Source organism: Gorilla gorilla, chromosome 18 (assembly GCF_029281585.2).
Source record: "Gorilla gorilla gorilla isolate KB3781 chromosome 18, NHGRI_mGorGor1-v2.1_pri, whole genome shotgun sequence".
Classification (NCBI taxonomy): Eukaryota; Metazoa; Chordata; class Mammalia; order Primates; family Hominidae; genus Gorilla; species Gorilla gorilla.
In genome coordinates this window covers 34,471,447-34,499,075 of record NC_073242.2, presented here as the reverse complement: position 1 = coordinate 34,499,075, position 27,629 = coordinate 34,471,447, and the positions used below count along the sequence as shown (strand labels likewise).

Sequence of the window (27,629 nt, the reverse complement as noted above, 5' to 3'; positions counted from 1 at the left end):
AAACAAGCAAGTGAACAAGAATGCAATACTGGGACAAGGAGTGTAACCTTAGATAGGGTGGAGCAGTGTGTTAGTCCACTTTCACACTGCTATAAAGAACTGCCTGAGACTGGGTAATTTACAAAGAAAAGAGATTTAATAGACTCACAGTTCCGCATGGCTGGGGAGGCCTCAGGAAACTTACAATCCTGGTGGAAGGGGAAGCAGGCATGTCTTACATGGCAACAGGAAAGAAAGAGTGTGAAGAAGGAGCTATCAAACACAAAACCATCAGTGTCATGAGAACCCACTATCACAAGAATAGCATGGGAGAAACTGCCTCCGTGATCCAATTACCTCCCACCAGGTCCGTCCCTTGACACATGGGGATTACGGGGATTACAATTCGAGATGAGATTTCAGTGGGGACACAGAGCCAAACCATATCAAGCAGGAAGGCCACTTTCAGGGGTGAGCGTTTGAGTGGATGTCGAAATGATGACAAGAAGCCAGTTTCTAGAGAGGCACAGTGGCTCACTCATTCTAAGTGTGCTGCTAGGCCCCTTTACTGAAGAAATCTACTTCTCAAACATAATTGTCAGAATAACGAAGGGTAACATGATTATTCACATTTAATCGACTTCATTTACATAGATAAAGCCTAAAGGAAAAATCCAATCTGTATTTATGTGCATGCACTGATGTTTAAAAATCCACTGGAGGAAAAGGAAAATTTAGTCAGCAAAATCTTTTCTAGATAAATGCTAGAAATCATTATTCCAAGAAAAGAATCCGCCACTTTTACTATATGTGTGTGTGTGTGTGTGTGTGTGTGTACTCATTAAAAAATACATAAGAGCTCCCCCATGGCTTGAGAGTATTTTATGAAGTTATAAAAATCAGTATTACCTGTCAAGTACTATGTTACATGTGCAATCAAAACTGTTGAGGTTACCTGAATAAAAAAAAATCCCTGATGTCTATTACAGAAAGCTTTTAACAGAACTTGCCTTGGCAATTTACTCCTAAATCTTCTTTTTCCTCCAGCTCAATATAATATTGCTACCTAATTTTGTGACTGCACAAAACCATTTTAGGTACCACTTGGGAATAAGTATTAAGAGTTCAAGTAAGGCTGGGTGCAGTGGCCAACGCCTGTAATCCCAACACTTTGGGAGGCCAAGGTGGAAGGATTGCTTGGGGCCAGGAGTTCAAGACCAGCCTGGGTAACAGAGCAAGACCTTCAACTCCACAAATATAAAAATAAAAAATTAGATGTGGTGACACGAGCCTATAGTCCCAGCTAATTTGGGAGGCTGAGGTGGGAAGGTTGGTTGAGCCCAAGAGTTCAAGGCTGCAGTGAGCTGTGATCACAGCACTGCACTCCAGCCTGGGTGATAGAGCAAGATCCTGTTTCAAAAAGAGTTCAAGTAAATGCAAATGATGTTTTGGCAACCTTTTCTCAAAAGATTCTGCATTGGAATACAGACTGTAATATTAAACTACTATGTGTATATTGTTTCTACAGTTGTATACACCGTAGTGTCTTTTACAGGTATATAAGGTCAATGGCCCTAGTCTAATTCAGGTTTAAACTAATGCTTGCCTTGTGACTCTGCAAGTGATCAATAATCTCTTAATACTGAAAATCACAAAATAGGATAAAACGTTCTGTTGCTAGTCCCATAAAGCTTACTAGATTTTTCCCCCATTCTCCCCAATCTTAGGAGAAACTTGACTAAAGATGTGAGATAAAATTATTTATTGTAAAAAGTAAATGATCATCTCCCCAGCCCCATTCCCAAAGTCACTTGAGCCTTTGCAATCCAATCTGAGATCACTTTAAAAAACCTTCCCCCGTAACATGTTTTTTCCTCCAATTAAAGTGATTAATTGGAAAGGGGAGCATTAGGTGACATTCCTTGCCTTGAGACAGCTGGTGGTTTCCTACACCCTGTGGTGGTAACTCCAGACATGGAGCAGCTAGAGCTGCGCACAGTTACTGCTGCAGACAGGGCTGCGTCCCGTGACTCATTATGGTTCAGTTCGGATTCTAAATCTCCCCCAGTAAAAATCCTCCCCCTGGAACCATCTGCTCTTTGGACAAGCTTCTGCCCCCTGAACCTGGTGCAATCAGGGTCTGGTCTAGGCTTTGCAGAGCTGGGAGGAAATCCCTGGGCCTCCAGCTAACGCTGTCCAAGGTGCTGAATACCGTACTCAGTGTGTTGCCACTGGCTGAGCTGGTGCAACCTTTCACCTCTGAGAAACGTTTTCCAAGACAGGACAGTGTTATGGAGCATGGACTCAAGCCTTGGGCCATCTACATCCGTTCTTTCTCCACCAAGATGAGTTGGGCGACCTTGGCCACGTGACCCCCACCTTTCTGAGCCAAAGCACTTAAAACACATAATAAACATTCAAAACCATAGCACTTAGAATCAGAAAGTCCTTTTATCGTTTTTCACAGTATAAGGCACTTATTTTTTGATATCATTCTCTTTTTTTAAAGGCAAAGGAATTACAAGTGAACACACTAGTCATGGCCCATCAGAATGATAGATGCTTATCTACAAAAACATTTCCTGACTTCTTTCTGAACCTCTTGCCTCTGGGAAATACTGCTGTTTGCTTACTTAAAAAGTGGTGAGAATTTAATATGATTCTCTCTTCCCTTTTAAAAAATTAAATTTGTATAAATATTAGGCGTACAAGTGCAGTTTTGTTACACGGATATATTGCGAAGTGGTGAAGTCCGGGCTTTTCCTGCAACCAACACCAGAAAAGTGTACACTGTACCCATTAGGTAATTTCTCATCCCTTACCCTCCTCCCACCCTTCTGAGTCTCCAATGTCTGTTTCACACTCTATGTTCATGGGTACACTTTATGTAGCTCCCATTTATAAGTGAGAACATGAAGTATTCGACTTTCTACTTCTAAGTTATTTCACTTAAGATAACGGCCTCCAGTTCCATCCAGGTTGTTGCAAAAGACATGGTTTCATTCTTTTTAGTGGCTGAATAGTATTCCATTATGTATACATACCACATGTTCTTTATCCAATCATCTGTTGATGTGATTCCCTTTTCTTTGCATATTCTTGGGGTACTTTTGAATCAGTTAAGTTTTTGGGGAAGGAGATTTGGTTTCATTTTCATTACTTTCAATTATCTCCATTATCCTTCTGCAAACCCATGTGCCACAATTCAGAGCATTTTGCATATGTAAGAACAGAGTGAGAGCTCCTTTTCATTTCCCCCTGGCGGAACCCCCATCCCGGAATCGAAGCCCTCTGTTTATGATCCAAGTGTCACCACATCTCAAGTCTCAATGTGTGTGTGTGTGTGTGTGTGTTTTTTTTTTTTGAGACAGAGTCTTGCTCTGTTGCCCAGGCTGGAGTGCAGTGGCATGATCTTGGCTCACTGCAACCTCTGCCTCCTGAGTTCCAGCGATCTCCTGCCTCAGCCTCCCAAGTAGCTGGGATTACAGGTGTGCACCAGCATGCCTGGCTAATTTTTGTATTTTTAGTAGAGATGGAGTTTCACCATGTTGGCCAGGCTGGTCTCAAACTCCTGATCTCAGGTGATCTGCCCGTCTCAGCCTCCCAAAGTGCTGGGATTACAGGCGTAAGCCACTGCGCCCGGCCCAATGTGTGGTTATTATTAGCTACGCCCTTTACCGAACTCCTTTTCTTGACCTCCTATACCTACACCTGTTGTAAAGAAACAAATACAAAACAAGATTTCAGCAAAACACTAAGAGAAGAGCGTTCTAGTTTTTTAAAAAATTTAATTTTCTTGTGGCACATAACAATGAACTCTGGTGTCACCAACCTATTGTATAATTAACTTCTCGTCTTTTGTTCCTTATGAATTTACATATTTAACTATCTTTCCATTTAATTTCCCATGGTTTTGCTACGTTGACTAAACTCTGTAATGAGAAAGTCTTTTAATTTAATAGACTTTGCAGGTCATGTGTAACCAGCTTTGGAAATCATTTTAGGATTACTGACTGCTGTTTCATAATGCTGTACATTTTTCCTGCCAGGATTTGGAGTACCTAGGTTATTTGTCCACCAGAACAATGGCTGTAAAGGAGAAAATTGAGCAGTGGTCAGAAGCTGCTGAGGAGATGCGGTAAAACAGGTTACATAAAAAACAATGCTGATTTGAAATAACCTATGCGCTTTTGTCAAGGGATTTTGCATTAGTGCATTTAATCCAAGTCAGGGCCAATTCAGAGGATGTGGCTGAAGACACCGTTTTGGCCTTTTTGTTTCTTTTGAGAGCTCTGCATACATTCCCACTTTTCCTGTCAAAGTGGACAAAATGAAGAGTCTCATGAGTGGAGGGGCATTCTGATCCCAAGAGACCACCCATCTGTGGAGTGGCTACACAGCCAGAATGTGGATGTGAACCAACTCAATGTGCTCCCCAGAGACTGAAGAAGCGGCGTTTTAGAGCTTTGGTTTCAGTCTCTTGGAGGAGATTTTCATAAATGGCCAATTTATGTGCAAAGGTGACTTTTCTAGGCACCCAGGAAGGCAAATTTAAGCTCCGAGCTGTATCAACTGCATTCTGTTCCTATCATCAGAAGTCTCAGAATTTAACAGTAAATGGTGGCTACTTGGCTCCTTGTCAAAATAAGTCTGCATGGCTCTCGCAACAAGGGAGACAGCTGTTCGTACTGCTGGAAAGGAAAGGAGATGAACTTTGTTTTGCCTAGCGTTTTGGGAATCGTGACCACAATTTAATACAATCAGGTGTAGTCTGTTTAAGGAATTATCAAAGATCATACTTGGCTGTCAGATTGGAATTGAGGTCGATAGGCAGACTTTGACCATACGCTAACCAGAATACAATCCAATTCAAAAGTGGAGTTGAGAAACACAGCATTAGGAGAATTTATTCAAACATCCATGCAGAGATAGTCTAATATTTTAAAAACTGATTTCCAGGATCACTCGCTCCATTTTAAAGGAAATGCAGTTCTATTTTGAATATAATTCAGGACAGGGCCCCAGCTCTCTGATTTACGCAAAAGGACATAAATTCACAAACCTGCCTGGGCTATTTTTATATTTCAGCAAGGGGTTGTGTGCAGCTGCTGTTTCTGGCAAAATAAAAAAATAGTGCAAGTGAAAAGTGAACGGGAACGGGAAGGAGCGTCATTTTTTCTTGATCAAAGCCATGAGATCGTCTTCTATTCCTTTCTCACTCAGTTCATCTAGACTGTAGTATCGGTGAACAATTTTCTCGGCGGTGACCACCACGACTCGGAGCCCATGGGGGTCTCTGCCAAGCTGGCATCCAATGGCAGATGACACCACCATGTCGAGGTTCTGGTAGGTACCCCCGGCATTCCTGTGGTAGTGGCCTGAGAACACGACTTTGACACCTGCAGGGAAGGGAAAAAGACATTAGGGGGCCGAGGACTTCCATTAGCTAACCTGGGGTCTCCAGCATTTTATTCTGTGAACAGTAATATATTAAATATATTATTATACCATCATGTAGAATTATCATATTAAATGTATAATATTATTCTGTATATAATCAACAAATAGAAAGTGTATGTGACGTCCAGAATCTTTGAAAGGATACTTCATATATATAATATATTATTAACATGTTTGTCTTAACTTGTACAAAGAAGTACTAGGGAAGAAAATGAGAGAAGGAAGATGAAGTGAATGACTTTGAGAAAAGACAAAGGAGACTGAAGAAAACATCCTGAGTCCTATAGAAATATCCAGATGACAAAAGTTATGTATTTTAAAAATAACATTTATGGCCAGGGATGGTGGCTCATGCCTGTAATCCCAGCACTTTGGGAGGCCAAGATGGGTGGATCACTTGAGGTCAGGAGTTCGAGACCAGCCTGGCCAACATGGTGAAACTCTGTCTCTACTAAAAATATAAAAAAAAATGACCGGGCGTGGTGGCTCACGCCTGTAATCACAGCACTTTGGGAGGCCAAGGTGGGTGGATCACAAGGTCAGGAGTTTGAGACCAGCATGGCCAATATGGTGAAATCTCATACTAAAAACTACAAAAATTAGCTAGGCGTGGTGGCAGGTGCCTGCAGTCCCAGCTACCTGGGAGGCTGAGACAGGAGAATCACTTGAACTCGGGAGGTGGAAGTTGCAGTGAGCCAAGATCATGCCACTGCACTCTAGCCTAGGCAACAGAGCGAGACTCTGTCTCAAAAATAAACACATAAACAAACAAATAAATAAATACAAAAAAATTAGGAGGGCCTGGTGGCGGGCGTCTGTAATCCCAGCTACTCGGGAGGCTGAGGCAGGTTATCGCTTGAACCCAAGAGGCAGAGGTTGCAGTGAGCCTAGATCGGGCCACCGCACTCCAGCCTGGGCGACAAGAGCAAGACTCCATCTCAAAATAAATAAATAAAAATAATGTTTATGGCATTCTAATTAAGGTAGCAGAGCATGTCTGACATATGATGAACCCCCTCTGCTCCAAACAGCCGTAGTGGATGAAACATAAAACAGAAAACCCAAGGACACAGGTAGGCTCAAAAACAAAACAAATAGCTCTACAGGCCAGACACAAAACAGAGAGGCAAAGTCATGAGTGGGAGTAAAATGTCACCGGGAGTTCAGCTCTTAGAAGATCATAGAGACTGAAAGCATTTTCAGGGGAAAATGGGGAAAATAAAGCCTGGCCCCCTGCTGGAAGAAGGGCTGTTGTGGGTGCCTCTGTTTACGGAAGGAGGCTGAAGAACGCTGCTGCTGCCTGGGGCTGGGGAAGTGGTAGGCTGGTAAATGTTTCACATGTTATTTTTTTTAAAGACCTGATTTGTCACATTTGTCAATTTCCATGGTGTAAATACTTCCATTGTGGCCGTGGCTGATTTCAAGTTGCCAAGGTGATGTCCTTGAACCAGATGTAGAAGAGATGCCCAGTAGTGCCCATTACATATACATCAGATCTGTTTCTACCATAGAGATACAAGAGCTGCCAACAGCCTCAAGAGCATGGATGACAGCAATATTTAGCAAAAGAATTACAAAGTGATCAGTTTTGAGTATTTATTACCTTTGCTTTTTAATATAATCTATTTAATACTGAGTTTATATAATTATTAATAAGGGCCACTTAACAACCAGCTCACAACATTCCTTAAAATGTAATGATTGGTCCTAATGAGTTAGTAGGAGCTGTCTCCAGCACACCACTAGGCTAAGGCTTACTGCAACCCGAGAGTCTAGGAAGGAAGGAGAGACACAGGTTCAAGTCTAGGAACTGAAATGACTTCCCCGATATTACCATGGGGCCCTAAACCACTATTATAAGGCCTGGTCCTGAATGGGGGTGGGGGTGGAGGTAATGAAAACCACTAGAGAGACAGAAGTTAGTCAAGAGAGAAAGAATGAGGGAAAAACAAAACACACAAAAAATACCCCTTACTCACATTGACCCTGAAATGAAAAATTCTGTTGCCCACGGAGAAATCACGTAGTAAAATAGTCTACAAACCCTTCAATTGGGAACACAAATTCACTCCAGATGAAATTAACTATATAAAATTGTCTGACAAATATTTCAAATCAATGTGTTTAAGATATCAAAGGGTCCTTAATAAAGGACTAACATCCATAAAAAGATGTTATGAAACAACATAGGCATAAATTGAATGAGAACAGGAGGTAATGAACATTTAGAGATGGTGGACACAAGACATCTGTTAAAATTTAAAATAAAAACAACCCTCAATAAATGAGATAGGCCAGGCATGGTGGCTCATGCCTGTAATCCCCATACTTTGAGAGGCTGAGGTGCAAGAACTGCTTGATGCCAGGAGTATGAGATCAGCCTGGGCAATGTAGCAAGACCCCATCTCTATAAAAAATAGTAAAATAAATGAGATCAATTCTAGACATCAATCAAAGAGGAAATTAGTGAACTGAGAGGTAAAACTGAGGAAATGATCCAGAAGACAATACAGAGACCCAGACACAAGCAATAGGAACATGCTCTTGATTTGAGTTCTCCTAATTCAAAAATTCAAAGGATAGATTAAGATCAGCAGAAGTTTAGAGGAGCTGATGGAGGAGAAAGGAGAAAATAATAGTGAGAAGAATTTGAAGAAATAACAGAAATTTTCCAGAAAGAAGGAAGACACAGGTCCTCAGATAAAAAGTACTACACAGGAAACATGACAGTTAATTCCTACTGACATATGGTGCAATAAAATTGTGGTACAGCAAAGACAAAGAGAAAAACCATAGAAAGAACCGCAGTAAAAACATTATAAAGAAATGATAATCATACAGATAGCAGGAATCTTAACAATAACAGAATCAAAGAGTAATACCTTCCAAATGCTGACAGCAAATAACTATGAACCTCAAATTTTATTCCTAGCTAAACTATCATTTAAGTTTGAGGGCAAAAAAAAGACATGTTTGGAACATAAAAACTAAAAGTTTACCACGCCTAAATCTTCACTGAAAGAATTGCTTCAGCAAAAGAAAGGATGAAATATTAAAAAATAATGATGAGCAAACGCCAATATTTTGGTAAACTGAATTAACTATTGACTTTTTTAAACCTATTTTTTAACGTTAAAAGTGAAACTAAACATCAAAAATGTCAAGATAAGGAGTTTGGTGGAAACTTAAAGCATATATAAGTTATTGCCATGTTTGGAAGGGAGATAAAAATACGGAATAACCTGATACTTTGCAAGAAAAAAATGTATAGTTACCTTATTTCTTTAAAATGTTTGGGCATAGCAGTCAAACTAAACTTCATCAAAATTACCAACTTTTGTGCTCCCAAAACATTATAAAAAATGAAAAGACAACCCATGGAATGGGCAAAAATATTTGCAAATCATGTATCTAATAAGCGTCTAATACCCAGAAAACATAAAGAGCTTTCACAACTCAACCAAAAGACAACCCAATTAACGAGCGGGAAAGGATTTAAACAGACATTTCTTCAAAGGAGATACACAAATGGCCGATAATCACATGAAAAGATGCTCAACATCATTTATCTTTGGGGAAATGTGATTAGCGACAACGAGATAACCACTTCATAGCCACTCGGATGGCTGTGATGAAAGAGATGGAAAGCAACAAGTGTTTACAGGGATTTGGAGAAATTAGAACCTTCATACAGTGCTGGTGGGAAAGTAAAATGGTACAGTTCTTTTGGAAAACATTTTGGCAATTCCTCAAATGTTAAACACGTATTTACCATAATTGTGATATTTCACTCCTAAGTATGTATCTAGGAGAAACAAAAACATTTGCCCATGCAAAAATTTGTAGGTGAGTGTTCCTAGCAGCATTTTTCAAAAGAGCCTAAAATATGGAAGCAACCTAAATGTCCATCGGTTGATGATGGATAAACAAAATGTGGTCTACCCATACAATGGGATGTTATTCAACCATGAAAAGGAATAAAGTGTTGATACAAGCTGCAATGTAGATGCACCTTAAAAATATTAAGCTAAGTGAGATAAGCCACTTGCAAAAGGCCCCATCTTGTATGCTTCCATTTATATAAAATGTCCAGAATAGCTAAATCCATAGAGAAAGTAGATCAGTGGTTGCTAGGGGCTGAGGGAAGGGTGGAACGGGAGAGTGACTGCTGACAGGTGCAGGGTTTCTTTGTGGAATGGTAAAAATGGTCTGCAATTAGATCATGGTGATAGTTGCACAACCTTGTGCATATATTAAAACGACTAAATTTGATACTTCAAAAGAGTGCATTTTATGGTATGTGAACTATAGCTCAATAAAAATGCAAAAAAATTACAGGAAGAGGAGGAAGCTAAAATGATCCCTATCGTAACAACGGATTAGAGTTGGAGATATCAGTGGTAATTCATGTTTAGCTTAATATCACTGTGGTTTCACATAGAAATATTTATAGATGTGTATATACACAGGCCAGTACATAGACATTCGTTTCCTTGCTCTGTCAGCTGAGAGCCCCTAGAAGTATGTACTAGCAATGAGAGCACCTAGCACTCAGATCTGGCTTCCTAGTAAGGATTCTCTAATAAAAGGAACCATGGCTCCTTGGAGAAATGGCTACCGTAGCATTGAGCAAGAAATACAGAAGATGAACCTGGAACATCTTGTGTTGCCAGAAAGGATAGTGGTGCTCAGAAACAAAAACCCTGCAACGATGGGGTATGGCAAATGGACACAGGAATCAAGTGACAGGATTCCCAATGGCCAAAGGTTAACAATCTGAGTAGTGAAATAAACTAGTGTTGAATTACAACCCAAAGTATAAAAAAATCCACGAGGCGGCCAGGCACATTGACTCATGCCTGCAATCCCAGCACTTTGGGAGGCCAAGGTGAGAGGATCGCTTGAGGCCAGGAGTTCGACCAGCCTGGGCAACACAGTGAGATCCCGTCTCTACAAAACATTACAAAATTAGCAGGTGTGGTGGCTCATGCCTGTGGTCCTAGATCTCAGGAGACTGAGGTGGGAGGATTGCTTGAGCCTGGAAGTTTGAAGCTACAGTGAGCTATGACTGCGCCATTGCATTCCAGTTTGGGTGACAGAGAGACCTTGTCTCTAAAAACAAACAAATAAAAACTTCGCAAGACCATAATAATAAACTACTGAATAAATAAATAAATAAATGGTAGGGGGATAAACATCTCCTACACGCAGAAGAGTAACAAATAAATGACACAGACACCCCACCCTCCAGGAAGTAGGGCATCTTTCTTCATCCCTTAGGTGTGGGCTGTGCATCCTGACTTCTGTTCAAAGAGTATAGTTTAAAGAGAAGGTTAAAAAAAAAAATGTATTTACTGTGAAGAAACTGGACAAACACCAAAAGTGATAAGTCACATGATTAGTATGTGCTCTTGATATGAATGTGATAGAAATGGCACTTCACCTCTGTGGTCTTCCTCTCCCAAATCCATCACCCCAGTCTAATCCAGAGAAAAACATCAGACACATTCCCAAGAGAGACACATCGTATCAAATACCCGACCAGCACTCCTCAAAACTGTCATCAAAAACAAGGAATGACTGAGAAACTATCACAGCCAAGAGGAACTGAAGCACATACGATGACTAAATGTAAATGATCCATGTGTTTTTATTTTTTTAATTATTTATTTATTTTTAATATATGTTTTGAGGTGGAGTCTCACTGTGACGCCCAGGCTGGAGTGCAGTGGTGCGATCTCAGCTCACTGCAAACTCTGCCTCCCAGGTTCAAGTGATTCTCCTGCCTCGGCCTCCTGAGTAGCAGGGATTACAGGTGCCTGCCACCATGCCCAGCTCACTTTTGTATTTTTAGTAGAGATGGGGTTTCACCATGTTGGCCAGGCTGGTCTCAAACTCTTGACCTCAAGTGATCCGCCTGCCTTGGCCTCCGGAAGTGCTGGGATTACAGGTGTGAGCCATCGCGCCTGGCTGTATTTTTAAAAGTATACTTATCCCCTGTACCATTTTCCCCATTCATTAACATAGTACATCAGGATAATACCTTTGTTACAATTAATGAACCAACATTGACATATTAAGATTAATTAAAGCCCATGATTAGATTCCCTTAGTTTTTTCCTAATGTCCTTTTTCTGTTCCAGGATCTGAATGATTTTTACTAGTTCCACGCTGGGGAACAGGAAGGAAACAGAGATTGAGAATGGTGGTAAAGAGGGGCAAGGGAAAGAAAATGAGGAGACAGGAGAGCAAGGGGAGAGAAAAAAAAAGGGCATGAAGGGAATATGCTGATAGCCTCTGCTTCTGGTGAGTGGGGTTCTGGGAGGCTGTAAAGAGAGCTCTTGGGACTATAGCTACCTGTGCTGGCAGAAACTGGAGATTCACCTGTGGACAGGTGTGGATCAGCTCAGGTGCATAAAGTACTCAGCCTTCCCTACTTAAGACAGCCACAGGTGGAGAGAAACAGCTACAGTCACGTGCAGCACATGGACGTTTTGGTCAATGATGAACGCCATATATGAAGGTGGTCCCATAAGATTATAATGCTGTATTTTCACTGTACCTTCTCTATGTCTAGATACACAAATCCCTACCATGGACGTTTTAGTCAATGATGGACGCCATATATGAAGGGAGTCCCGTAAGATTATAATGCTGTATTTTCACTGTACCTTCTCTATGTCTAGATTTACAAATCCTTACCATTGTGTTATGGTTGCCTGCAGTATCCAGTACAGTACCATGCTGCATGGTTTGCAGTCTAGGAGCCATGTGCTATAGCACACAGCCTAGGCGTGCAGTAGACTACACCATCTAGGTTTGTGTAAGGACACTGTGATGTCTGCAACACTACAAAATTGTGTAACAATGCATGACTGCAATTCCATTTACTTCTTATTAGAATCTGAACAGAAAGAACTCACGTTAAGGGGGCAATCTAGCAATACTGTCGCACATTTTACTGTACATTCCCTTGGCCCCAAAAAACCATTTTGGTAGACAGTTATCCTTCAGAAATCCCCAGGGAAAAGCCCAAAGATGTATCAGGGCTGTACCTGTGGACATTAATATATGGTTCAACGTGCATCACAGTACCGTTAGTAATGTTTATTTATGGAAGACCTGTTAAATGACATTATGTGCATTTTTTAAAAAGAGGTAATTTACATGTACTGGCACCAAAAGGTGCCAAATACCATTAATATGTATAGCACACTGCTGCAAAAACATCGTGTGATCCTGCGTAAAATAATGTATGCCTTAGAAGGTTTGTGGGCATATACAGGTATGTGTGCCTATTTGTGTATATGTATACCTCAGAGGGTATGTGTGCATAGACATTAAACTGCTTATTTATAGTGGTGGTTCCAGGTGAGGGGTGTGGGGTGGGATTAGTGAGAGGTGCATCATTCTCTCTTATTACAGTAGTGTAATGCTTCCAATGATCATGAATTAATCTGGTGATTGGGAATGAAATCCCAGCACTTTTGGAGGCCGAGGTGGGCAGATCAGTTGAGGTCAGGAGTTCGAGAACAGCCTGGCCAAGATGGCAAAACCCCATCTCTACTAAAAATACAAAAACTAGCCAGGCATGGTGGCAGGCGCCTGTAATCCTAGCTACTTGGGAGGCTGAGGCAGAAGAATCGCTTGAACTCGGGAGGCGGAGGTTGCAGTGAGCTCAGATTGTGCCACTGCACTCCAGCCTGGGTGAGAGCAAGACCCTGTCTCAAAAGAAAAGAAAAAAGAAAAGAGAGAAAAAAGAAAAAGAAACATTAGGGCAACATGAGCAGGGCACGGTGGTGTGACAGATGCAGCCACTGCCACTCCAGGGCACAAACTGTGCAGTTCTCAGGTTGCAGCTGGGACTGCTGGGTTGGGCGCTCGATGGGTCCTTGCCATAAATAGACAACTGAAACGCTCCAATCGTACAGACTGGAGGGGTGGTGGAAATGACTGCCTCCTCTGTGGCTTTCCTGGGGTTTCAAAGCCAGTCTGTAGCTCAAATGGGACCGCGTAAGATCAGCCCTGCCTGGGGGAACGCTGAACGGCTGGACAGAAAGCACTTAGCATTATTATTTCTTTGCATGCTAAATTATGTTTATGAGATTTGGCTCTTCATGCCTAACTCATAGTTGCAAACTGTACTATTCTCGAAAGAATGTCTGGCAATTTTGAAAGAAGCTTGCATTAGCCATCATTAGCTGTAAAAACTCATGTTTAAGTTTCACACCATATTGAGTGGCATTAACAGAGAGGGGAGCATTTAACGGTGATTGTTCAAGTGCCCAGAGGACCTCTCAGAGCGGGTCTCCCCAGACCCGTGGACAGCTGTGCCTCTCTGTAATATGCATGTCCTCTCCATCTGCCCCTCAGGGCTCACCAATTATTGTTAACGTCCTAAGTCACAGAAAATGTGACCAAATGAGGATTCTTAGAGTAGCAAAGATGCTGCAAGAGGACTAGCAATAAAGATGCGGCCGGGTGCGGTGGCTCCCACTTGTAATCCCAGCATTTTGGGAGGCCGAGGTAAGAGGATCGCTTGGGGCCAGGAGTTTGAGACCAGCCTCGGCAACATCGTAAGACCCTGTCTCTACAAAAAATTTATCAAATCAGCCAGGCATGGAGGTGCATGCCTGTAGTTCCAGCTACTCGGGAGGCTGAGAAGGGAGGATTGCTTGAGCTCAGGAGTTGGAGGTTGCAGTGGGCTATGGTTGCACCACTGCACTCCAGCTTGGGCAACAGAGCAAGACCCTGTCTCAAAATAATAATAATAATAAATAAAGATGAGAGAAACTACTAGTGAGCAAAGCAGTTGTGTTCAAAACCTTCTCCTTCTGGTAAAAGAGATTTCTCCCCCCAATTCCAATGAGGAACTTGGCCTTCTGGGGTCCTGCATGAAAAAAAATCAAGCAATGACTATGTGATGAGTTTACAAAGAGACGGCCAGGCAGGGGACGAAAGTCTGTCTCAGAAGTAGGAAGATGTGACTAACTCCGTCCTCCTGGGTTCTGCTGCTGAGTTCAAGGCTCTGGCATGTTCCTGGCTGGCTCAAGGAGTCTGAAACGAGGAATGAGATGTTGAGCTGGAAAATGGGGGAAAGACTTCTTGGGTTGGAGCCAGGTCCAGAAGAAGCCTGGTGAGTTTCCAGACGTGGGGGTTTCTGAGTCTATTTCTCAGCTCCAGGGAGGCCTGGAAGTTCTGAACCCGAAATAGTTTTCCTAGTTCCACCTCCAGTAAGGGCAACCACTCCAGGTGGAGTGAAAGGAGGAGGGGCCTGGAAGGGGGTGGCACAGCAGCGGGGCACTCTGTATCCTTCATCCTGCTTTACTGAATCCTCCCAATGCACCTCTGTCCTAGGGACTCACATCGTCTCCATTTTACAGATGAGAAAACTGAGGCCCAGAGAAGTTAAGAAACAAACACAAAGCCACACAGCTAGACAACAGGGCATTGAGGATCGGAACTCAGGGTACTCAGACATCAGAGCCCCTTCTGCTTTGGGACCTTGGACCCATTACTGACCTCTGTGAGTTGGCATTTCCTCTTTTGTACCATGAATAAAAATGACAGCCCATATCATGGGTGGCAGAGGTCTAGGGGGGAGCATGGGTGTCAGTACCAAGCTCCTCATCACCTCACCCAGGAGGCTTTCTCCAGGGCAGGGCCAGCTTCTCACTGCTGGAGGGGGGCACACAGCATGGCAGTCCAGCTCTGCAACACGCAGCCTCTCTCCGAGTTATAATCCTGTCCCTTTCATGCCGACAGGCCACAAGGACCTATAAGAAGTTTTACCCATCTCAGCTTTCTATTAGCTTTTGATAGGGAAGCATTGATTCACAACTCGATGGAGGTAAGGAATGTATTAATAAATCTTGGTTTCCCTGATGGGGGATTGATTTTAGTGATGTTTTCAAGAGCTGGGCAGAATTTCCACTCAGCCTGGGCATCAGTCATCTGTGGCTGACATGCCTCTATGGTTCCTTAATTGAGTATTATGTATAGATTGTTTTTGAATTATGAACTGCTGTAAGGAGATGACAGGCATCTTTTGAAATTACTGCCAGAAGAATTTCCAGCAAAGGCAGCCACAGCATCAACAGAGGATGATTTCTGTGGCATTAGCTTCATATGTGTTTTTTCTCCACGGTATCAAGTCATGAAGACGCTATAAAAGCTATTTTTAAGCTATCTTGATTCAAGTTCATTTCAAATCAATCAGAGGATTGGGACACAGTCACTGTATAATGTAATATTCTAATATTGGAAACCTGCTTCAAATCAATCAGGAAATTGAGATGCAACCCAGTACAATTCTGATACTAAACACTGGACTTCTTTAATGCCTTGGTGTTGGGGCTTAGACCTGGAAAGTGTAAACACGCTCCAACTGGACAGCCTTTACTTTTATCCTGCATGAGACTATATTTGTGAAAATGTGATCCAGCTTTACGTTGCCAGCTATAACAGTGAAAACTGCATTGCAAACCATCACTCACACTGAATTTATTCTGCCTCAGTGGTAGGGAAAAAATGTGACACAAATAAAAAAGAGGGAGAGAAATGGAAAGTTAAAAAAGGTTGGGTGTGAATGTACAGAAAGTAGGTATAAATAATCCCTCCTGCCGGTAAAGAATTTCCTTAGCAGGCTTTGAGATAAGAGATTCTGGCCAGGGGGCAAAGGGGAGGCGACAGATGTTTCTTAAGTGGGTTTGGGAGGTGCAGATTGGGAATATGAAGTCGCGGTTAAGCCCCACCTGACTCAATCAGGAAGAGATTCTTCACTTTGCGTTGTCAATTGGGGAATTCTAGATTCCAGCATATTTGCTCACTCTCATCAGAATTTCCCTGGTATATATCTTCCCCAGTGACCCAATGCCTGTGGCCCAGGACTGCCAGGGCACACGGTGGAAGGGATCCGGGTAAGGTGGGAGGCTGCTTCTTCAGTTAGCTTGAGACAATAAACATTTGTTGAGCTCCCTCTTGGTGCCAGGTATTAAGGAGTGTGGTGAGATCAACCATTCCCAGCAATCAACAACTGGAGGTCTATAGCCAGGCAGTCAGAGAAAGAGCTACTCATAACAAAATGCAGAAATCGACATCACTTAGCAGCGTTTTATTCGCTGGACATCTACGACCTGCATTTTGCACCTGCGTCATCTCACTCAAGCCTAATGAGGACGCTGACCAGGAAGATATCATCCCCTTTTGCAGATGAGGGAATGAGGCACAGACAGGTTAAGTGACTTGCCTGGATTCACATAGCTAAGATGTATACTTGGATAAGGCCAATTCAGAAGCACAGGCTCTGTCCACCATCTCAGAGGTGCAAAGTGCCAAAGATCACCGTGCCATAGGCCCTGTAAGAAGGCTTCCTGGAGGGGGTGGCTCTGACCTAAACACATCCTTAATTTCTCCTAGTTCTCTGCTCATGTCTGACCTGAGGCCTGAGGCGGCTCATATTATGGTGGTAATAATAATAATAATGATGATAATATTTATGGAGTGTTCATTATCTGTCTAGACATTGTTCTAGGCACTTCACTTGTTTTTAGCTCATTTAATTCCCACAATTCCTCCATGAAGGAGGCATGGTTATTACCTGTGATTTTATTATACGATTTAGAGATGTTCAGTAGTTTGCCTAACTCAGCCTGTAAGTGTTGAGGCAGGATCCGAACCCAGGAGTCTGTCCCCAGAGTCAGCACTAAAACACCTGCCAAGTAGAGGTAAAGACACATCAGGTGAGGGGAATATCACGAGCGAGTGAAGAGAGTCAAGTGTGTCTAGGAAGCAGCAGGCACCAAACTTAAAGGCTCCTGCAGACTGGCACCTGCTGGGCATCTGAATTTCCTCTTCAGCATTTTTAATCCTCCTGACACCCAACATCAAGAAACTCCTGCAAATTTCCCAGAGGACACGACTGAAGGTCAGCTGGTGGGTGGTACCAGAATTCCAGTTCAGATTCTGGCTTGGCTAGAGGATAGGCGAGGGCGGGGAAAGGCGGGGCCAGAGGGCTGCATGGGGCTATAGACTGGCTGAAATGGAATGACTTACAAAAAATTCCAAGGTTGGCTGGGCGCGGTGGCTTATGCCTGTAATCCCAGCACTTTGGGAGGCCGAGGCGTGCGGATCACTTGAGGCTAGGAGTTTGAGACCAGCCTGGCCAACATGGCAAAACCCCGTCTCTACTAAAAATACAGAAATGTGGATGTGGATGTGGTGGTGGGCGTCAGTAATCCCAGCTACTTGGGAGGCTGAGGCACGAGAATCACTTGAACCTGGGAGGCGGAGGCTGCAGTGAGCTGAGCTCATGCCACTGCACTCCAGTTTGGTGGCAGAGCGAGACTCTGTCTCAAAAAAAGAAAAAAGAAAGTGCCACGGTCGTGTATGTGTCTCCCTTCTCGTGGTAAGCATCAAAGCATCCCATCACTTCCAGCTTCAGCCTTTCACTGATTCAAACCCTCTCATCCCCAAATCCTGTTAACTAGCATGGCATCTTAAAGACATTTTCATGGAACTTCTTTTGAGGATCACTTGGAACTTAATTGACCTGGGTCAGCAAACATTTTCCAGAAAGGTCTGGATAGTAAATATTTTCGCCTTTGTGGGCCATGTGGTCTCTGTCACGACTACTCAACTCTACCTTCCTTTGTAGCATGAAAACAGCCATAGAAAGTATATAAGCTTGTGGGCATGGCTGTGATCCAATAAAACATTATTTACAAAAACAGGAGGAAGGCCACCCTCACTAATAAAGCATACCATTAAAAAGAATACACTTGGGTAAAGTTCAGCCAAGAGTTCTTGATTCTTCAAAAATCTGAAAGTTTCTGTGCTTTTCAAAAATAAAAATCAAAAAACAGTGACAACAAAGGAAAGAGTAATTTGTAGTTTCATTTATAAAACCACGAATGCCATTTCAAATAAGGGAGGCAAGTGAATTGTGTTAGTGAACACAAAAAAGGTCAACTATTCTATAAGTAAGAGCATCTGTCCTGATGGTCAGAAAGAGACTTCTATATCTACTTTAAAAGTGTCCACATCCTTCCATCTAAAAAAGTAACTCAGATCTAATTCAACTGTTTTGGCCATTATAGGTACCTTGCATTTCCACAGAAATTTTACAATCAGTATGCTGATTTCTACAAATAATAAAACTGCTATAATTTTGATTGGGATTTTGTTGAATCTATCGCTCAATCAGGGGGGAAATGCCATATTAACATTGGCCCTGTAATCCATGAACATGGTCTACCTTTCCATTTACTCAGGTCTTTTAAAATTACTTTCAGCAATGTTTTGTAAAGGTAGAGGTCTTGGACATCCTTTGTTCTTCCTAGGTATTTCATGTTTTATGGTGCTATTGTAAATTGAATTATTTTTGTAATTTCACTTAACAATTGCTTGCTGATAGTATATAAAAATACAATTATTTTTGTCTATTAACCTTGTATCCTGAGACCTTGCTAAATTCATTTATTCATTCTAGTAATTATTTTGTAGATTCCTGGGATTTTCTAAGTTAAAAAAAATCGTATCATCTGCAAATAGGTCATTTTACTTCCTATCTTTATGTTTCTTATTTCTTTCTCTTGCTTTTTGCAATAGTTAGGATCTCCAATACAATGTTAAAAAGTAGTGGTGAAAATACTCTTTTTCTTGTTAGTTATAAATTTAGTTTTCATATTCCTATTTTTTAGACTTTTGATATGACTGCTAAATTATTCTTCAGAAAAATACAATCAATTTAAATACCCAACAAAGATTTGAGAGTTTGATCAATGAAAGCTCATTCTTTGGTGATCTCACAAAAGCCTTGCAAAGATTAAAAGGGAAACTCCTCAGGAGGACCTAAAGTAAATATTTGTTTATCCAGAATTTCTGAGTAACTGCTATCCTCCCCATTCGTTTTTCATGCTGGATAATCCCTTTCATCTTCCTCTGAACAAAGCAGGTTCACGGACTTACTATGGTTGGACATGTGTGTAAAGAGTAGGTGGATATTCTTTTTACTATTCCTTTTCTTGCATCTTTTCTGTAAGCTTGAAAATATTTCCAAATAAAATGTAAAACAAAAACAAAAACAAAAACAATGCATACTTGTTAAATTAAACCCAAATGTTGTAAAAATACAGAATATCAAACAAAAGAAAGTGGGAGGAGGGAAATTTCTTGAAATCCCTGTTCCTATTTTAGGAGTTTAGTGTGTATTTTCCAGATAATTTAAATGTGTATACTATTATACATGTTAGATATAGATCTAAAGAAACATATATACATACACAAAATTTCACAAAAATGGAATAGGCTACATACAGATTTGCAACTTGCTTTTATATATTCAACAATGTATCTTTTACTTATTCCATTCAGGATATGCTGCCCTATTTTAGAGCTACTCACTAACATCCTGAAAACTGTATTTCTGATGTTGGGGCTCAGAAATGGTACCCCAAAACATGGCACTCTGACACGCTGAACTAAAACAGCAGCCTCAAGGTCTCTCTGACCTTCCCTCCCCAAGAGCAGTGACAGACTGTCTCTGGAATTTCCTTATCTGACTAAGGAGATGTCTTTCTAAAAGAAATGCAATTATCTTAAGAATCCCTCCCTAGGAATCTCATCAAATAACCGAGAAAGATTAGCCAATGGAAAAGAGAAGAGACTAAAAGTCATCGCCATGCCCAGACAGACTTTTCTTCCATTCTTCTGAGGGTAGTTCCAAGAGATTACCTGGGAGACTTTATCTACATAATAAGACAACCTTTGTTCACAATGCAGTTCTGCCTCTTACCTTCCCATAACTTACTGGTCCCATTCAGTTTCCTAAAAGAATCATTTACAAGGTAATGTCTGCTTCCTAGGCCCATTCAATTCCCCTAAAAATCATTTATGACTGCTCAAAATTGCCTACATTTCTCCCATCTCCCTCTCCCCTATGAAGAGGGTATATAAGCTTCAACCATTTGCCCCGAGTCTCATATATTGTATGGCTCTCAAGTTCAGCACATTAATAAATCTGTATGCATTTTTTCCTGTTCACCTGTTTATTGTCAGTTCATTTCAACAGTGAACCTTCAGAAGGTGGAACAAAAGCTTTCCCTCTGCCCCCACACTGCTATGTAAAATCTAGGTTGTCGGATGATCATTCTGTATCTTAATAATAAAAATACTATAAACTGGGAGGTCAGGAGAGTTCAGAGCCTTTCAGCCCTCTAAGGACTACTCACATGCATGGGGACACACATAGTTACTACAGCTTCTCAGAGAGCATCCGGATTCAGGGGGCAGAGATGGCCCCCAGGGAAGAAGGAGTCTTGTCTGCACAGCCCCTCTGATCTGGGTCTTGGGGGAGAAGCCCAACTACTCCTGCTTGCTGTATCATCAGCATGAGAAGAGAGACACTCTCAGGTTACGGAGTGCCTAAGCCAAGCAGCTCTGCCCCTGTGAGACCTGGGGTGGGTTGTAGGGGCAATATCTCCTTCTGGAGCTAAGCCTCTCAAAGATTTCACTGTGATGGGTCCACGTGCTCCTGGGCTGAACCCTGCTGGAAACCTGAGTTCAAGCCTCATCTCCTCTTATGCATGTGACATTAACACCTATACACTTGGTCATTTCAGGCATTTGTTCACATGTCTGGTTCATGTGATATAAAGCATCTGGTTTATCTTAGGATTCATAGCCTCCTCTTGAGATTCTCTTCCTCTTTCTTTCTTTTTAATGTTTTGCTTGGGTAGGAAGCAATGGCCCAGTTGTCAAAATGACCTTTACCTAAAGCCAGCTCATACTCTAAAACCTGAAGAGACTTCTTTGCTTTAAGGATTCCTCCCCCCACCCCCATTTCCCCCCCTAAAGAATAGCCATGCGTTATTATTTCAATGTGCCCCCCAAAGTTTAAGTGTTATAAATTTAATCCCCAGTGTAACAGCGTTGGGAGGTGGACCTTTAAGAGATGATTAGGTCACGGGGGTTCTGCCCTCATGAATGCATTAATGCTGTTATCAGAGAAGTGGCTTCCTGATTTTAAAAAAAGGATGAATTTGGCCAGGCCCCTTTCCTCCTCACTCTTGCCAGGGATGCCCCAACAAGAAGGCCCTCACCAGATACAGCCCCTTGACCTTGGACTTCCCAACCCCCAGAACTGTAAAAAATCAATCTCTGTTCTTTATAAATTACCCAGGCTCAGGTATTCTGTTATAGCAGCACAAAACGAACTAAGACACCATGTAAATTATACTTTTCGTACCTCACCTGATTAACGATCCAAAAAAATTATATTCTTCCCTTTTCAAAGCTCCTCTTAATTAAAACTAAGAATGTGGGAGATGGGGATGGCACAGAAGTGGCCTAGAAAACACCTAGGGCTGTGCATTCTCAGCTTCATCAGGATGTAAGTAGTTCTGTGGCAAAAGGTTTGAGAAAGAGTGGATGGAAGAGGTTCAGTGGTCACAGTCATCACACCAACACCTGGAGGCAGCTGAGGGGGGCCCACATTCCTGTTCATAAAATGACGTTTCCCACTTCCACCCACCGCATCTGCATCCCACTTAGAATCAGAAAGGGCATGGGGATGTGCTCTCACACTCCAGGGCAAAGAGCAGTATTGGGAAATAATTACTCTCCAGGGGCTGGAGGTGGCTGGCTGCCCACTTGAGTCCACAGCCTTCAGAGTGTGATTACAGCATAGCATCACTTCCCTATCCTGGACTCGAGGATTAGTTATGCTCCTCCAACCCCCAGACTCACTGCCGTTTATTACTTTTTTGAGACAGTGTCTCTCTCGGTCGCCTATGTTGGACTGCAGTGGCGCGATCTTGGCTCACTGCAACTTGCGTATCCTGGGTTCAAGCAGTTCTCCCTGCCTCAGCCTCCCGAGTAGCTGAGATTACAGGTTCCCACTACCATGCCCGGCTAATTTTTCTATCTTTAGTAGAGACAGGATTTTGCGATGTTGGCCAGGCTGGTCTCAAACTCTGGAACTCAGGTGATCCGCCCACTTTGGCCTCCTAAAAGTGCTGGGATTACAGGCATGAGCCACCGCGCCCAGCCCCTTTATTAGTTTTCTACATGGGGGGCTATGCTCAACTTTTTATTTTTTCCCCTTCCTGATGACTTACAGATTCAAAACCTGTAGAATATGCAAGAGGAGGGCTGTATTTTGTTAATACTAATATTTGGTTGCCAGAAAAGCAGTGGCAGCCTGGGGTGGGAACTAGGGGTTGGGAGACTCAGGCGTGAACCTCAGTTCTGCTGTTGCTGAGCTGTGTAGGTGTGGCATGGGCAGCAACATATCTGAACCCGAGTTTCCTCATTTGGAAGGCAAGACTAGTATCAACCACCCCCAGGGCCACTGGGAAGATAAGTGAGAATCAGGGACACGCCCTGGGTGGCACAGCAGGAAGCTGCGTGTCTTGTACTCAGGCAGCACTCAATAATTATACTTTCCTCTCATCCTTCTCTAAGTATCTGATCAGAAGATCTTTTTCTTTTCATTTGCACAAATTACATCTTTCTCACTATTCATAATTTCCTCTTTATTTTTAAAAGAAGATGGCAGCTTGCGTGTGAAATGGAGCGTGGGGCACACATTAAGGTTTCAATCCAGAATGGACAATTTTCTAGATTTCCATGCCCTATCTTAAACACAGCTGTCAGGACAAGAGGCTCATTAAAAAGATTGTTTTGACTGACAGAATGTTCATGTATCAAATTGGAAATCCATCCAAAAATACTCGAGGGAGGTAGACAGACGTGGCGGCCAGCCACGGAAGGAAAATGTTTTGCAGAATTTGTTCAAGATGAAATTTGCTAGGGAGAAAGTGCCCTGCCTCTGACTTGAGCCAGGGAAAGCCAAGAAGGGGGTACTGCATCCATCAAAACGTGAGGACCTTGGGTAAGTCAGATTCCGTTTGAATAACTGGGCCAAGAAAAATTCTGATCAGGTGATGTTCCCTTAAAGAACACACATTAACTAAATTTGTGCACTTTTCCTTACCCCTGGGCTTCGAGGCACTTCCTCCTCCAGTTAACAGCTTATTCTTCCTGCACACATCTCCGGCTTCCACAAGCCCTTTCAATGGTGGCCTTCCCCAGGCTCTGTCCATTCCCCTTCTCTTGTCCCTTTCCCTCTCACTGATGACCACCGGTTCTGTTATAACCTGAACCAACTCCACCTGCCAAAAATTCAGAATCATTTCCCAGCCAACAATCGGTTCCTAGGCTTTGTGGACCTCTCTTCTGGACATCCTTGCAAGCTTTGCAAACTCAACCCACTTACTTCTTTTGCCCCAATGCCCGCCCCTCCTCGTGTGGGTTTAACTGGAACACCATGCAATCATCCAACCCAGGCATGCGGGAGCCACCCCGAGACTCCCTTCCTCCGCCTGGTCCATGCGTCCTGTTGACCTGTCTGCCTGAACACGCTTACCCCCATCTCCTCTCCATCCTCAGTGTGATCTTCCTGGTTGCCTGATCTCCTGTATGATATTCAGCTGTCAGTGGCTATGGTGGCTTAAAAAAGTAAAGGCTGTATTTGTGCTTAACTATGATTTATCTACCCCATCAAAAGAGGAGGTGAGCAGTCCAGGGAGGGCACAGCCTCTCCAGGATTTCAATAAGGATCCAGCCTCCTTCCATCTTTCTGTTTTGCCTTCCTCAGTTTGTAGCTTCTATCCTCAAGATCGCAAGATGGCTGCAGGGCTTCCGGGCACTGGGTCCAAGTTCCAAGGTGGAAGAAGAGGTAAGGGCCAACAAAAAGCCTTTCTGGAAGCCCCACTTGCTAAACCCCTGAACCTAGGTCATGCAGCCACACACAGCTGCATGGGGGTCTGGAGAAGGAGTATTTCAGCTTGCCATGCTAGTGCCCTGAACAAAACCTGCTCTGTTAGGAAGGAACGCAGAGAAAATGCATCCGGGTAAACTGAGCAGAGCCATCTTTCTAAAATGCAAAACCCGGGCACAGTGGCTCATGCCTGTAATCCCAGCACTTCGGGAGGCTGAGGTTGGAGGATCACCTAAGCCCAGGAGTTTGGGACCAGCCTGGGCAACAAAATGAGACCCTATCTCTACAATTTCTTTTTTAAAGCAAAACCACTTGGGCCACTTCGTCAAGTAAAATTTGAGGGTTCTCCATCACCTTAGGATCCTGATCAAACACAATGTCTCCACTTGAGCCTACTCCAGTCACTGAGCAACTCCAGTGCTAGTGCCAGTGCCAGTACAGGACCAGCTATTTTGTGGCTCCAGCCTCTGCCCATGTTGTGCCCTCTTTCTGCCCAGGTCTGCCTGATGTGCTCTTATTCATCCTTCAAGACCCTGCTCATTCGTTTCCTCCAATGGGAAAACATCCCTGGTGAAGCTGGACAGGACTGCTTCTTCTTCGTCCTGTTCCTTGCAAATTCTTTTACTTTCGCCCTGATTTCTGGATCCCACCTTGGTTTCCCCTACTGGTCTATGAGCTCCTTAAGGGCAGAGGCCATGTGTGTTTAACTGAATACTCATCCCCAGGATGAATAGCAGAGAGCGGCCACTCTGTGACTGCTGGATAGATGAATGAATTGAGAGATGGATGGATGGATGGACAGTGAATGAATAAATGAAACTTGTGGCAACTCAGAAGCTATACTTTAGTAGGTATCCTGGAGGAGAAACCCAAATCTCCCCTTCGTCAATATTATCAAAGGGAAGGGAGAGTTCCCATATTTCCTGATTTTACAAAAGAACTGCCATGTTCCTTACAGAAGGAGGCCTTACTCACAAGAGGGTGGAAATCGGAGACAGTGGAATGAGCACCGACTCTGGATCCTGTCTGTTACTTAAATGCCAAATGACAAGTGACTGCACCTCGCTGTACATTGTTTCCTCAATTTTAAAAAGGGGACAATAATAGATCCCTCAGCCAGGCGCAGTGGCTCACGCCTGCAATCCCAGCACTTTGGGAGCCTCCATTAGAATACAGTTTTGTCAATAAACTTCTTGCATCGTTTCTATTCCTGTGAAATTGCTTTCCCAACCCTCTTGCCTTCAGTAGGACCAAGGCATGCACAGGTCCAAAGGTAGTGAGTGCTGTGGCACATTCCTCATCAGAGAGGGGAGGACGCTGGGATGGGAAAGTTGGCTTAGTAACCCTGGCCCATGTCTGTATGACAACTTGGAGGCAATTCGGAAATGAGAACCAGATGACAGACACGAGAGGCAGAGTGTCAGTTACTAAAACACCCAAAATGTTGGCAACTGAAAACAAAGACAATCTCTTCCTCCCTTTGATTTAGATTGTGGCCCTTTACTTGTGGCTGAAGAGATTTAAGTGCAGAAAATGTAAAGTGGCATAATTTTTTGAAAAGAACTGATGGCTCTGTAACTATGATCCTTAAATGTAAGCATCAGTGGTGACTGATTCAGTACCTACACCAGGGGTTGGCAAACTAAAGCCATTGCCCGCTTTCTGATGAGGCCTGTTAGCTAAGAATGCTTCTTACATTTCTATCATAAATGGCTGCATTTAGGATGTAAGTACTTGTATCATATCCTCAGTTTTGCCTCATGTCCCACAAAACCTAAACTATTTAATCATGCTCTTTACAGAAACCGTTTGCCAACTCTTGACCTATACTCACTCTACTACAGGGATCCTTCTTATAATATTATTCTTTTTTCATGTTTTGAGAAATTTAAAAGATACGGTAAGCACAAAAGAATAATGTAACATTCATAATGCCACCACCCAGAGATAATAAATATTAACATCTTGCAAGATCTGCCTTTACTTTTTTTAAAAAAAGAAATGAAATATTACAATGATATCCCAAGTCCCCTTTAACTGCTCCCCGCTGCACCAGAGGGTCTTGGCTTTACCTTTAAGCAATGTGCACCTTCTTGGGCTTGGCCAGGGATTTGGCCATAGTGTCAGTGACCTCAACAAGATTAAGAATGGTTATTCCTAGGCCAGGCACACCTGCAATCCCAGCACTTTGGGAGGCTGAGGTGGGCAGATCACTTGAGGTCAGGAATTTGAGACCAGCCTGGCCAACACGGTGAAACCCCATCTCTACGAAAAATATAAAAACTAGCTAGGCGATCTTGGCTCATTGCAACCTCGAATTTCTGGGCTCAAGAGATCCTCCCACCTCAGCCTCCCAAGTAGCTAGAACTACAGGTGCACACCGCCATGCCTGGCTAATTAAAAAAGTATATTTTGTAGAGATGGGGTCTTGCTATGTTGCCCAGGCTGGTCTCAAACTCCTGGCCTCAACTGATCCTCCCACCTTGGCCTCCCAAATCACTGGGATTACAGGTGAGAGCCACCACACCCAGCCAGTATTTCTTCTTAACAAGAAACTGTTCATAAATGGACTGCTTATAAACCAAGCCCACACCCCCAATCCCCCAAGCTGTGCAACAGGAGTGCACCTGTATGTGAGACCACAAACCACACTAAAGATGCAGGATTTCACAAAGCCGAAGAAAACGACACTGGGGAAGTCATTGGCAAATAAGGCTCTCACAGAGAAAACATACATGCCCACACTAGCTCCTGAGAAGCCAATCATCAGATTACTGATGGATTCAGAAACAGACTCTTAGGAAGATTGATAAAATCTGAAAATAACCCTCAGTGATGCTCCTGCCAATGTCAAATGTAAAGTACAGGATGCTGTCAAAGAATTTTTTTTCAGATCATTTACTCCAAGGAAACCAAGTCGACACTTGATTACCTCTCTGTTCATTCTGAGTTGGTGCATACTGGCAGTAACAACCATTTTATCGAACACAAGTTGAAATTAACTGATTGCCATAATTTGTCTCTTTTCTCAAGACAATGTTTCAAACCAACCTTTATTTTTATTTTATTGCCACTTTCTGTAGCTACGGTCTGCATTTTAAGTGAGCTTTTTTTTTGGCAGCCATAATCTTTAGATAATGAGACCACCTGGGCTTGAACCTGTGAGGGGCTGGCCAGAGTCTGCGGGGGTGGGTACAGATCCTTCCCTGTTTCATGAAAGACACCATCAAGAAGGCCAAGTGTGGTGGCTCATGCGTATAACCACAGCACTTTGGGAGGCCAAGGCAGGCAGACTGCTTGAGCTCAGGAGTTCTCCAGACCAACTTGGGCAACACGGTGAAACCCAGTCTTTATTGAAAATACAAAAATTAGCCAGGCGTGGTGGGCAGCACCCATAGTCCTGGCTATT

At 42.9% G+C, this 27,629-nt stretch overlaps 1 protein-coding gene across 3 annotated transcripts in view; it reads right to left on the bottom strand.

Moving 5' to 3' along the window:
* Positions 1-2,411: 2,411 nt before the first annotated feature.
* CPPED1 (calcineurin like phosphoesterase domain containing 1) overlaps positions 2,412-27,629 on the bottom strand; it is a 137,920-nt gene continuing 112,702 nt past the window's right edge. For all 3 annotated transcript variants that reach the window (XM_019012781.3, XM_055365855.2, XM_063699636.1), the window contains one exon: positions 2,412-5,378. In XM_019012781.3, the coding sequence (XP_018868326.1) occupies positions 5,149-5,378 (230 nt within the window). In that variant the 3' untranslated portion in view covers positions 2,412-5,148. The remainder of the gene's footprint in view (positions 5,379-27,629) is intronic.